The sequence below is a fragment of the Schistocerca gregaria genome, chromosome 3, assembly GCF_023897955.1.
Source record: "Schistocerca gregaria isolate iqSchGreg1 chromosome 3, iqSchGreg1.2, whole genome shotgun sequence".
NCBI classification, from domain to species: domain Eukaryota; kingdom Metazoa; phylum Arthropoda; class Insecta; order Orthoptera; family Acrididae; genus Schistocerca; species Schistocerca gregaria.
Genome location: NC_064922.1, coordinates 299801405 through 299813887, shown reverse-complemented (window position 1 = coordinate 299813887; position 12483 = coordinate 299801405). Strand labels below are relative to the sequence as shown.

General features: G+C 44.3%; 1 protein-coding gene across 1 annotated transcript in view; it reads left to right on the top strand.

Annotated features, from left to right (window-relative positions):
• The first annotated feature begins 203 nt into the window (after positions 1 to 203).
• LOC126354684 (muscle-specific homeobox protein tinman-like) overlaps positions 204 to 12483 on the top strand; it is a 104611-nt gene continuing 92331 nt past the window's right edge. Inside the window, exon 1 of the mRNA XM_050004487.1 lies at positions 204 to 1747. Within this exon, the coding sequence (XP_049860444.1) occupies positions 1108 to 1747 (640 nt within the window). The 5' untranslated portion in view covers positions 204 to 1107. The remainder of the gene's footprint in view (positions 1748 to 12483) is intronic.

Below are 12483 nucleotides of genomic sequence, written 5' to 3'. Positions count from 1 at the left end.
GGTTTGTTAGTGGGCGTGTTTTGTAACGGGCTGCACTGCTGGAGGGGGAAGGGGGCGCCTGATCGCCGCCCGCGGGGAGGGGAGAGGCCGGCGGCGGTGACGGCTGACACGCTCCTCCGCCCCCACCGCCGCCCCCGCGCCGCCTCCGCCTCCGGCGCGGCCGTCCATCGGCAGTCCCCGGCGGGCGCCGCTCGTGGCTCATTACCAGCGCGTGACACGCAGGCTGGCGGACGCGCACGGACGCTCGACGCCGCTGTCAGCGTTACCTGCTAGTGGCCGGCCGGTGATCCAACTTGTCACCAAGGCGAGTCGCTCCGATGCCCGCGTGGCAGGTGACGAGGTAAGAGACGGTCGCCGCCACTCGAACTGTGCGCGTGTGCTGCCACACCCCCTCCGCCCAACTTTCCGGAAAGCGTCGCTCCGCGTGTTGATGGACGTGTGTCGAAGGAGCAATCTCGCCTGCCAACGGCAGCTGCCCCTGCATCACGAGCTGTGCCAAAGTTGGTAGCGACGCAATGGCAAGGAGTTGACACGGTGCGGGGTGAACTGACCGCTGAGACAGTTGTCAACAGAGCTACGACGAACTGTTTACACACTACTAATACACTACTACAGTGCTCTTAAATAAACTGCAACCTTTTCATTCACTGCCTGCCCTAAATAGTAAGTCAAATGCTATTTAATTTTTTGCGCAGCTTAAGTCTCTTGGTTGTACACCACGCTATTTATATGACGATTCGTAAGTTCTAGTCTTGATCCAGAAACAGTTAAGCCTTCTTCGACAAACTTGTAAAGACACTACTGTTCCTAGGAAAGTCTGAAGTGATGAGATTACAGTATTACTAACTGCTCTCTGTCGTGCTGTACAAACTAATAGTGTCGCAATATGTACAATGTGTTTGATGTGGACTCTGGACTCTGGGAAATAATGGTAAGAAATATAAAGCAATTCTAGTCTCCGCGAAATGTCTGCTACTAGATTACTGTTAGCATTCAGAGGCCAGAATTATCGCTGAACACTCATTCAGAAAAGTATGGAACGACCTGTTTGTAGTACCAAGTTTAGAGCGTCAGACACTCGACCATCGAGCGTGTGACCGAACCGAGATGCTGTCTGGCGGGTGCTACCAGCCGCAGTACAGCGGCAACTGCACCGCGGCCTTCAGCGGCGCCACCACCACGGGGTACCACCCAGCGCACCACCACCATCACCACCACGTGCACCACCACGGCCAGGTCCACGCGGCCGCCACCCCCTTCTCCGTCAAGGACATCCTGAACCTGGCGGCGGCCAACGAGCAGCAAGCTGCGAGCCAGTTCTTCCCCGTCATGGACGTCAGCTTCGCCTTCGACGAGTGCTCCGCAGCCGGCGCCACCTTCACGGCAAGCAACAACAATAACATGTGTAACGTCGCGAACAACAACAACAACATCAACGGCTCCCTGATCGGCGGCAGCGCAGTGAACGGCACGTCCGGCTTCTGCGACGGCAACGCCCCTCTCGACCCGTTCGCTGACCTGTACTACTCGACCGGGTACGCCGGGGGAGGCGCCGGCGGGAAAGTGTCGGTGTCTGTGGAGGGCTTTTGCGGAGGCGGCGCCGACGTGGACCAGTCGCTGACGTCGCCGCACGTGCAGCAGCTGAGCCACCTGTGTCCGCCATACCCGGAGCACCAGACGTCGCACGTGCACCAACAACTGCAGCCTCAGCAGCAACACTCCCAGCCGGGCGCGGTTGAAAGCGACAGTAAGTACTACGATAGCTCATCAGTCTTCTGTCTTCTTTGGACCTATCTTAAATTTATTCCTGTCTTGTTTTAATCTTTCAGTCTCTGCATAACTACTGTACCACAAAACTTTTACACCCTCATAAAATCTTCTCGGTGTTCAGACAGCGACAAATCGGAGGTAAAGCTTCAAGATTCACCAGCAGCTTTGTAAAGAGATATGACAGCTGGAAGCGCTCTTGGCAGACATTCATCTCCTGACGAAGGGGATCGTGACAGTCTTAGAAAGCTCAAATTTTAGCTCCGATCTGATGCTGTCTGAAGACAGTGAAACCCCTTCCTTAACCTCATTCGCATATTGTATCCTTTTTCTACCTCTTCTGTATTTCCTTTCTGCCACTCTTTCCAGAACCTAATGTGTTGTTCTTGTGGTCTTCAGTCCTGAGACTGGTTTGATTAAGCTCTCCATGCTAATCTATCCTGTGCCAGCTCCATCTCCCAGTACCTACTACAACTTACATCCTTTTGAATCTGCTTAGTGTATTCATCTCTTGGTCTCCCTCTACGATTTTTACCCTCCACGCTGCCATCCAGTACTAAATTGGTGATCCCTTGATGCCTCAGGACATGTGCTACCAATCGATCCCTTCTTCTAGTCAAGTTGTGCCACAAACTTCTCTTCTCTCCATTCCTATTAAATACCTCCTCATTAGTAACATGATCTACCCACCTAATCTTCAGCATTCTTCTGTAGCACCACATTTCGAAAGCTTCTATTCTCTTCTTGTCCAAACTATTTATTATCCACGTTTCACCTCCATACATGGCTACACTCCATACAAATACTTTCAAAAACGACTTCCTGACACTTAAATCTATACTCGATGTTAACAAATTTCTCTTCTTCTGAAACGCTTTCCTTGCCATTGCCATTCTACATTTTATATCCTCTCTACTTCGACCATCATCATTTATTTTGCTCCCCAAATAGCAAAACTCCTTTACTACTTTAAGTGTCTCATTTCCTAATCTAATTCCCTCAGCATCACCCGACTTAATTCGCTTAAATTCCATCATCCTCGTTTTGCTGTTGTTGATGTTCGTCTGATATCCTCCTTTCAAGACACTGTCCATTCCGTTCAACTGCTAAGTCCTTTGCTGTCTCTGACAGAATTACAATGTCCATCTGAGCTCTTGGTATTCATACAAGGGGCTCTCTTTTCTCCAAAGGTCTCTTTAATTTTCCTGTAGGCTGTATCTATCTTACCCTTGTGAGATAAGCCTCTACATCCATACATTTGACCTCTAGAGAACCTAATGTACTGGTTCACAATGTTTAGCAGTTGCCACACTAATATGCCGCCTTTTCTGGTAACTGTCTTCCACAGTTCATTACCTTTCTTCTTTGTAGGGCTTCTTCATTTCATACTTCTACTGTCCATTTCATTCTTAACGATATTCGATAGGTCCACGTTTAAAACTTTTCTAGTTTCTTCTTCCTCCGATATCCGGTTGTCCCTGTCTTTCTTCCGTTCAGTACTGTCCCCCAGATTTCGGCTGACAGGAAGCTATATTCAAGGAGCATAATATAGGCTACAGTGCTAATTGCAGTCGTCTGACTGCTTCCCGGAACAAAAAAATTTAACTTTCAGTATTTCATACAATTACTTACCGAATTTAAAATTTTTAAATGTTGTCATAATCTACTCATTAACAAAGTTTAACACATTAATAAAGTTAGAAATTGCTATATGTCTTCAGACAGCGTTGCTCACTGCTCGCAATTATCGACATTATATTATTCATTCAGAACTTGAAAATGAGAGCACATAGGGACTTCCAATACACCTAACGCATAATATGAAACCACGTTTATCGCTCAATGTATTTCGCTGCATATGCAATGAAACTTCATCAACAGGCATGACGTTTTAATTTATTACTTCTTAACGACTGACTCTGCGCACAGTATCCACAAATACCGCAGAATGTACCTCCAAAATTAAGTCACTGAGTATACGTAGCTGATGCGTGTAAAGCTAGTTCTTGCTTAAAACGAAGTGCAAATTACCCAGACTGTAATTATTGATTAAGTGGTTGATAATGAGAGTACGTAGCGATTTCCAATGAATTTTTAACTTAATCCAGACCTTTTCTTAGGTTTTCCTTGCCTACATGCTTAAAATAAGATATTTTAAAAATCAGAAGCTTTAAACAGTTTGGTAGTCCTACATGGGAGTTCGACTCTTTTTATGAAAAGAGGGGGGGGGGGCAGAGGGGAGGACCTGTTTACTGACTTCTTCCAAATTTCCGTATCAACATCTAACAGCAGTATGAATTTCTACTGAGGAAAATTTTCTTCACTTCTTCCAGTCTACTTCTCGTCTTTGCATCAGCCATTCTGCATAATGTTCCTTCTCAGTCAGCAGGATTGTTTCACTTCCACCACTACAAATTTTGAAGTTAAGAGAGTCGTTATTCTCCTTTCTATTATTCTTTATCACCTCCTCCTTCTATACCTTGTTTATCCGTAAACCGTATGCAGTTGTGAACCATTTTGCAACATACAGAACTTTCATCTTTGTCAAGAACTTACAGGGTGCTCAAACGTCCTTTAACATTTAAAAAGGCACAGTTCATGGTATATTGTAGGAAGAGAGTTAAAACTTGACACACACGTCTGAAATGACATGGGGTTTATTAAAACGAATACTATTGTATAAACTTGCCAACAGAGAGCACTATAGAGCAACACGTCAGTGTCGCTGCTTGAGAATCGTGTATACAACGAACTCTAATGAGACACTGAATCAGTCCCTAGGAGTCACTCTGTGTGTTTATTGGTTGTGTGGCTACTAGAAGTCGCAAAACTGCCACGATCGTCCGACATCATTGTGGACGATAAAAGACCACATCCGACAGCAGTTTCTTACCTTTGCCACTAATATACTGCACAGTGATTTGCAAAGAAATTATGTGCTGCTTAGGTGAAGGATGATTAAATGATATTTAAGTAAGATGATGCACTTTGCTGGAAACAAATATTTTCTATTAATATCTAGCAATAATCGGTCAACCGCTAATTCTTTTCTTTTCTGAGGTTAATAAAAATAAGTATTGATTTGGATTACATGGTTTGGAATACGGCACACAAGTGTAGAATGTCAGCAAATGTGAATTACCATTTTCAGATACGGAAGTAAAAAAGGAATGATACAGTTTTTGCTGAAAACTTTTTTTTCTTTTCCAGCATTTTGCTCAGCACGAGCAGTCGTTTCGCTTTTTCTATACATTATTCATGTAACTCTTAATCTTGTCGTTTGGGAAACAAATTATCCCGTAAGACTCAAAAACTTTAAAGGAACAGTAATAAGAATATTAGTTGACGGACACTCTACCTAAGTAGCCCAACGAACGAAGGCAAACGAGGATAAAAATCCGTGTTACAGAGGAATGAAATGAGTAACATAACAAAAGTCCTGACCGTTGGTGTTTGAGCTTGGTGGCGAGAGGGGCTTTAGAGGTCAATTTTTTATGGTTTTCTGTAATATCTCGAAATCTGCGGCTTCTAATGAAAATGTTTCCCAGTAGAAAATTAAACTAGATTATGTTTAATGCCAAAAAAAGTGCTATTCATTTCTTTCTAGGAATAATTGCTTCGACGTTGCAAGGGATGGAGATATCGCAATTTATTAACAATTCTGTTTTAATCGTACAAAATTAATGAATCTTGTTAAATAACATGGGATGGGAACAAAGATGTAACAGGGTGGAATGGTGAGGGTGTAAGTTAGAAGCAAGTGGGAAGATTGGTATCCAGATTGTGGTCATACACTTCCCTCCTTCACAGGTCTGCAAAATTAAGCAGGCAATTCCTGACCCTTTAAGCCATATTACTTCAGAAAAGGCAACTACAGTATGTTTCACTAAGCTGTACTGACCTTTTCGTAGCTCGGCTTATGAATCACTGGCGACACAGTGTGCCTGGGGATATATATTTTCCATTTCTCGCCACTTTTTCTCTTCATTTTAAAGACCTACAAAGGAGGGAAGTGCATGACCACAATCCGGTGACGACCTTCTCTCACTCTTCTAACGTTCATTCGCGCCAGTCCACTCCGTTACACACACAGAATACGGCTATACTACATTTATATGTGGCACACGCAATTAATTTTGTACTCAACCAACCTCATTTAACAATAAACATCAATTTTATACCATTAAACATTATGTTAATATGGTGCGATTTCTTCACAACTCACAATACGGAAACTGATAGTCCTAATTAAAAAATAAAAATGACGTTTTAGGAAGAAAATGTATGAAGCTTAATTTTGTACAGGGCAACATCTTCGCCAGATACCGCGATTTTCGAGATATTCAAGACAAAGCTAAACAGGTGACCACTACAGCCATCCCCTCTCCCCCAAAGCCTGCTCACATTTCATCGGTAAGGATTTTTAGTATGTTGTTCTTTGCACCCCCGCCGTTGGCCTTCGTGGCTTGCTATAAGGCAGAGCTAAAAAAACGCCATATGCATTTCTGCTGAAAAAAATACAAAAACAAAGATTTGCCCTGTCTTACAACTATCTGCACATAGCTGGAATGACACTTAGCTTTATTATAATAAAGGTATCTATCACCTGAAATCGGTTGTAATTTTCTCAGACTTTCTCAATATGATAGAAACCCCGGCCTTTGTTCATGAAAGAAATACTCAGCCGTTAGAGCAGTTGCGAAAGTAAAGCGCGAGCTAACGAAATCTTTCAGAGTCATCAGCCACGCAATGTTTCGTTATAGTGTGATATTTAAGTGAGTTTCTTAATCGACGTTGCCCTGACAGACAGGGCCAGGACAGCGACTGGGCCGTTGATGCTTAAGACATAACCTGTCTGAGAAATTAATTTAGAAAACTAGCATTCATAAATATGAAATTAATATCTCACCCAGGACTGCGTACCTATTACCATCGATTTGACAGCATCAATTTCAATGGATTATGATGAAAGTATTAGATGTCATCACTGTTTTTCTCTGATCAGTTTGCATTGGTCACGAAATAATCCTGATGTAGATTCGCATTAAATCGGGCACATTTGATGAGAGCGTCCTTGAGAAAACAGCGAAGTTTCTTAACAAGGGAATCAGAGGAAACAAGGTTATCGATGTTATTGAGTTTCAGAAAACGCAAAACGCTATTGTAGAATAAACGAGTGCGAGTATGGTTCAAAATTCCAACATGCGGTGACAACGCCGTTCTCTTACAATAATGGCGGTGCATTCCTTATTTTTCTTTTTTTTCTTTTGTACAAATGTGGTCACCTTCGATAAGGACTGAGACTACATACGGCTCCAGGAAAATAAAATTACATCAGATTCATTAATATGACCACGTCTTTCTTAGCAATGAGTTTTCATGTCTGATATATAAACAATTCCGACCTTGTATCATCATATTCCGTCAAGATATATATGTGATCATAGTAATGCTTTCAAAAATTTTACTTCACATCAGTGAGCAGTTTATTCCAATACAGACATAATATAGAATATCTAGATTTACTGTGTAATTCTTGCATTACGTTTTTATGTTTCCAACTTAAGAACAAATAGAGTATATTCGCTAAATGAAGATCTCTAAATTCTGAAGCATAAATAACATTTCAGTCACCCTAAATATCAGATTTTGCGATAGAAAAGTGTTCTTTCCGCAAGAATATGCCTGAAAAGTTTACAGTAAACACGATAATTTACGGTGAAAAACGAGAGAAAAGTACTCATTACCGTATATTTAGGGTATATAAGAAAACATTATTTCATTCCAGAGTCATCTCGATAGTATTGGGTGCGTTATCTATAGTCAGATAACAGTTTGGACGCCAGAGATAAAACAGATGAGTCAGAACATAGTGACTACCTGCTTATTTCTCCTTTTGAATGGACCACGTACATCACTGATGACGATTCTGCTTAAAATAGGTTCGAGAAATCATTTCTGGTTTTCCGAAAGAATACGGCGCTGGATGTCTACGCTCAGACCGTGCCATAATCGTAAATTACAGGCCGATTGGTTGTGGATCCGAAACTGGCGGCAATAGCATGTCGGATGTATTACGTAGGCTCCGGCTCACTCGAATTTGGTGGTGAAGACATCAACATGAGTTCATTATCAAGTTTCTCAAACCACAGTAGTACTATTCTGATATTGTGAGACGAGCTGTTATCCTGATGGAAGATCGGAGACAGGGAAGATAAGCATGACAGGGTCCGCCCCCTCAGCTGAATAGTCAGAGCGTCTGGTTTTCATGCAGCGACCCCGGGCTCGATTATTAGATTTTCTCTGCTCGAGGACTGGGTATTGTATTGCCCTCATCATCATTTCATCATCATCGACACGCAGGTCGACCAGTGTGGGGCCGAGTGAAAAGACTTGCAATTCGCGGCCGAACTTCTCCAGGTTGAGACTCCTGGCCATCAGTGACACACTACCATTTCCTTTTAGCATGAAGGGGTGCAGGCGGTCCACAACAATATTCACGTACACCGCGCCTGCTTTAGTGCCTTTTACTACCTCGGGTCACATGGAAGCCCAGGCAAATGTCCTCCGTTGCGTAATACTTCCCTCATCAGCCAGTGTCGGTGGCGCGCAGCATATTTCGACCAGCGATTCGCCTGGACGACGGCATAGCTGGGGACGACCACCGATTTACTGTAAAAAGAAAAGTGTATCTAAATAAGTAATAAATGAGGATGACCGTGCCCAATGCAATCGTAAATGACAATATCGGTGAGTAAACAAGCAAGCACATAGTGGTCGTCCGTTGTGGAGCCCTACGTTCAATACGTGCTGAACGGTGGTGTGCTCCGACACACCTGAACCTCCGCCATCATTGTATTCTGTTGTCAGGTCTGCAAGAGATCGCCGCCTGTCCCATTTTCCAGAGTGGGCAAGCCTCCGATTGCTATGTTCTGTAATGAGGCTTTGACGTCAAACGCCTTGTTGCGTTACTCGCGATTTTAATGAATTTTCCCATTTACGGCCCTAGAATGATTCCTCATACAGCTGTGGTCCGTTTATATACATCTGTAAACGCGTCACGTGTCCGCTTCGCCACGGGGCAGCATTCAGTCTCACGCTGGGGAACAGTCATAATGTTCTGGCTCGGCAGTCTGAGTGTGAACGTGTGTGTATAAGGATTTTCTGTCGTGCCAACAATGAGGTCCATAGAGACGGAGTACACGGTATGCTTGCACAGTCTGGCAAACGAAATTGGCTGCGTCTCTTTCAAACTACCCACTTCATCATTCGCGGTGGCAAATTTATTGCAACATCAAGAACTATAAAAATGGGTAGGATAACGACGGTTTGAAAGTACTCCTTCGGAAAGGGAGTCCAGATCCTTCACCACTGAATCACTTCGTTCGGGTAAGTCAGTTTATTAAGGGCATTCGAATGAAAGTGGCACAGACAGAGAAAAAGTAAGTAAACTGTTTATTATTTGAAAAGGAGTCGCCACAACGGTTAATTGATTTATCCTACCGGACAGTACCCTCAAGAAAAACGTTTGTGTTGTCTACGGAACCATGATTGTTCCTACGCCTGCTTCTTGCGAAACAAATCAGCGGACACGAATTCCTTTCTTCGGCGCTCGAAAAATCTGGAAATTGCTTGAAGAGATATCGAGACTGTGTGTCGGATGTGTAAGAGCTTCAGACCGAAACGGTTGCAATGTAAACGAAACAACTTTGGCATTTCTTAAAAGACTGGCTGGACTTGAAGACGAGCTTCGGTTTTTGCAACGTGTCCACCTAAAATTGTGCGTTATCTGTCGCACCGTTTTCGAGAAGGTCAGTGAGAAACGGGACCTTAGGAAGAGGTCATCATGTCTTTCCCGAAGTTGGCGTGTACGGCTGTGGATTTTTTCCATGGGATGGGGTTGGGGCGAGGGGGTAAATCCATGTGCTTCCATTTTTAGCTCTGATGCCTGGTCTCCGGCTCAGAATGATGACATCATGTTTCATCTCCCGCGACAATACCGGACCGATACCAATATTCTGCAGCGTAACAGCGTTCCAGGTGTTGCATTGATGTTGACGTTCTTTTCAACTGCTACTCTTCCATTACACTGTGGGGAGCGCAACACACACAGGTTTTCCGGAACTTCAGGCGCTGTGTCATGACACCAGCCACCACCGTAGCAATGACAGAGAGATAATGATACGATGAGCTTATGAGCTTGTCATGACCAACTGCTGTCTTGCAATGACACCCGACCTCCTCGAACTTGTTTAGTCCACGTAAACACAAGCGCAAGCCACATACTATATTTGCCATAAACAAAAGACACGAATTTCACTTGATGACGCTCTTTCCACAGTCGAAAACCGCGCTGCGGTTCACTGTTACTTCTTCCTGGCCTCCATCGTGAAGTAGGACCCACAAAAACCACACGGTGACTTCACGCCGAGCAAGTCTAAATGACAAATGACAGCCGTGAACGTCCGCACAGTTCCTTCCTGAATCCCAATAGCGGGCACTTCACACACACGTACCAGTGTTACTTAGGTCTATCCAGTACTCGTTATGCAGTCTGTCCCGTTTTCATTTGACTAGCTCTGACACAGTGAAGAACCAGAGAAACTGGTAAATGCACGCATATTGAAATATAGAGATATGTAAACAGGCATAATACGGCGCTGCGATCGACAACGCCTCAGTAAGACAACAAGAGTCTGGTGTAGTTGTTAGATCGGTTATTGCTGTTAAAATGGCAGTTTATCAATATTTAAATGAGTTTGAACGTGGTGTTATAGTCAGTGCACGAGCAATGGGACACCGCATCTCCGAGGTAGCGATGAAGTGGCGATTTTCCCGTACGACCATTTCACGAGTGTATCACGAATATTAGAAATCCGCTAAAACATCAAATCTCCGACATCACTGCGGCCGAAAAAATATCCTGCAAGAACAGGACCAAGGACGACTGGAAACAATCGTTCAACGTGACAGAAGTGCAACCCTTCCGCAAATTGCTACAGACTTCAATGCTCATTTCAATGCTATTAACAAGTATCAACAACATTATCGACATGTGCTTTCGGAGCCGAAGATCTACGCGTGTACCCTTGAATACTGTACGGCACAAAACTTTACGCCGCGCCTGGTCCCCTCAACACCGACATTTCACTGTTGATGGCTGGAAACATGTTGCCTGGTCGGACGAGTCTCGTTTGAAATTGTATCGAGTGGATGGACGTGTGCGGCTCTGGAGACAAACTCATGAATCCATGAACCTTGCATGTCAGTAGGGTACTATTCGGGCTGGTGGAGGCTCTGTAATGGTGTGGGCCGTGTGCAGTTAGAGCGATACGGGACAACTGATACGTCTAGATACGACTCTGACAGGTGACATGTACGTAAGCATCCTGTCTGACCACCTGTATCCATTCATGTCCATTGCGATCTCTGACGGACTTGGGCAGTTCCAGCAGGACAACGCGACACTCGACACATCCAAAATTGGTACAGAGTGGCTCCAGGAACACTCCTCTGAGTTTAAACACTGCCGTTGGTCACCAAACGCCCTAGACATGAGCATTGTTGAGCGTATCTGGGATGTCTTGCAACGTGCTGGCTGTTCAGAAGATGTCTCCACACCCTCGCACTCTTGCGGATTTATGGACAGCCCTGCAGGATTAATGATCTCTGTTCCCTCCAGCACTACTTCAGACATTAGTCGAGTCCGTACCACGTGTTGTTGCCGCATATCTTTGCGCTCGTGGGGGCCCTACATGATAGTAGGCAGGTGTACTAGTTTCTTTGGGTCTGTAGTGTACAATGGCAAAGAAGGCATGGAACACTTTATCTGTTTCCTCATTGCAAGTGTTTCTGCAGTCTGAATATTTTGTGTTGTGGGAGTAAGACAGAAAATCGACTCACCACACTATTTGACTGTTAAATAACCTGAAAGTCACGCCAGTAATGGCGAATGGGGCATGTCGCTGGAACTCATCAAATGCCCGTCGTCTTTTTAAGCTGTAAAGATTTTCGCCGGACGTACAAGAAAGTTTTGACGTATTAATTGTACACTGATGAGGAATTGATTAAGAGATGCCTAGTAAGTATCACTACACTTCGTTACCATTTCAATATTGGTAGGCCGAGACGGAACTGTGTTAATCCACGTCCGTGCAGCAAGCGTCCTCAAATTAGTTCAGAAGCTTCTAAAACGTCTTTCCTGACAGTACCTCACAACTGTTCAGTAGATTAGAGTAAGTTATCATTAAGTCTCGGGAATGTTTATCGAACCATCGTGCCAGAATTGCGGAGGCATATGGCTAGTCACTGCAGTGCTAAGAATGCTTTTCATCAAGGGCGTCTCGTAAGCGAAAAAACACTTGTACGAATTCTTCCAGCCCGTTCTTACAACGGTCTTCTGTGACAGATAATGGCAGAGATTCTATCAGATTCTGTTTAGTTGCCCATCAACATTCAGCGATAACTACGCCGTGCGATGTGTAGTTGTGATACGACTGACTTTCAACGACGATCGTTGAGCTGGGTTCCCTGGGACCACGTTTGCCGTTGTATCAATCTGAGATTGGCATTGACGATCCAGCTCATCCACACATTGTTGTCCGCAAGCATTTGATACCTTAAGCAACTGTTTTATCCTTACTGAGGCCAATGACAAATGGGGCAGTATTATGCCTAATAAACTACTGTTATGAAAGCGATGTCTCTGATTAGCAA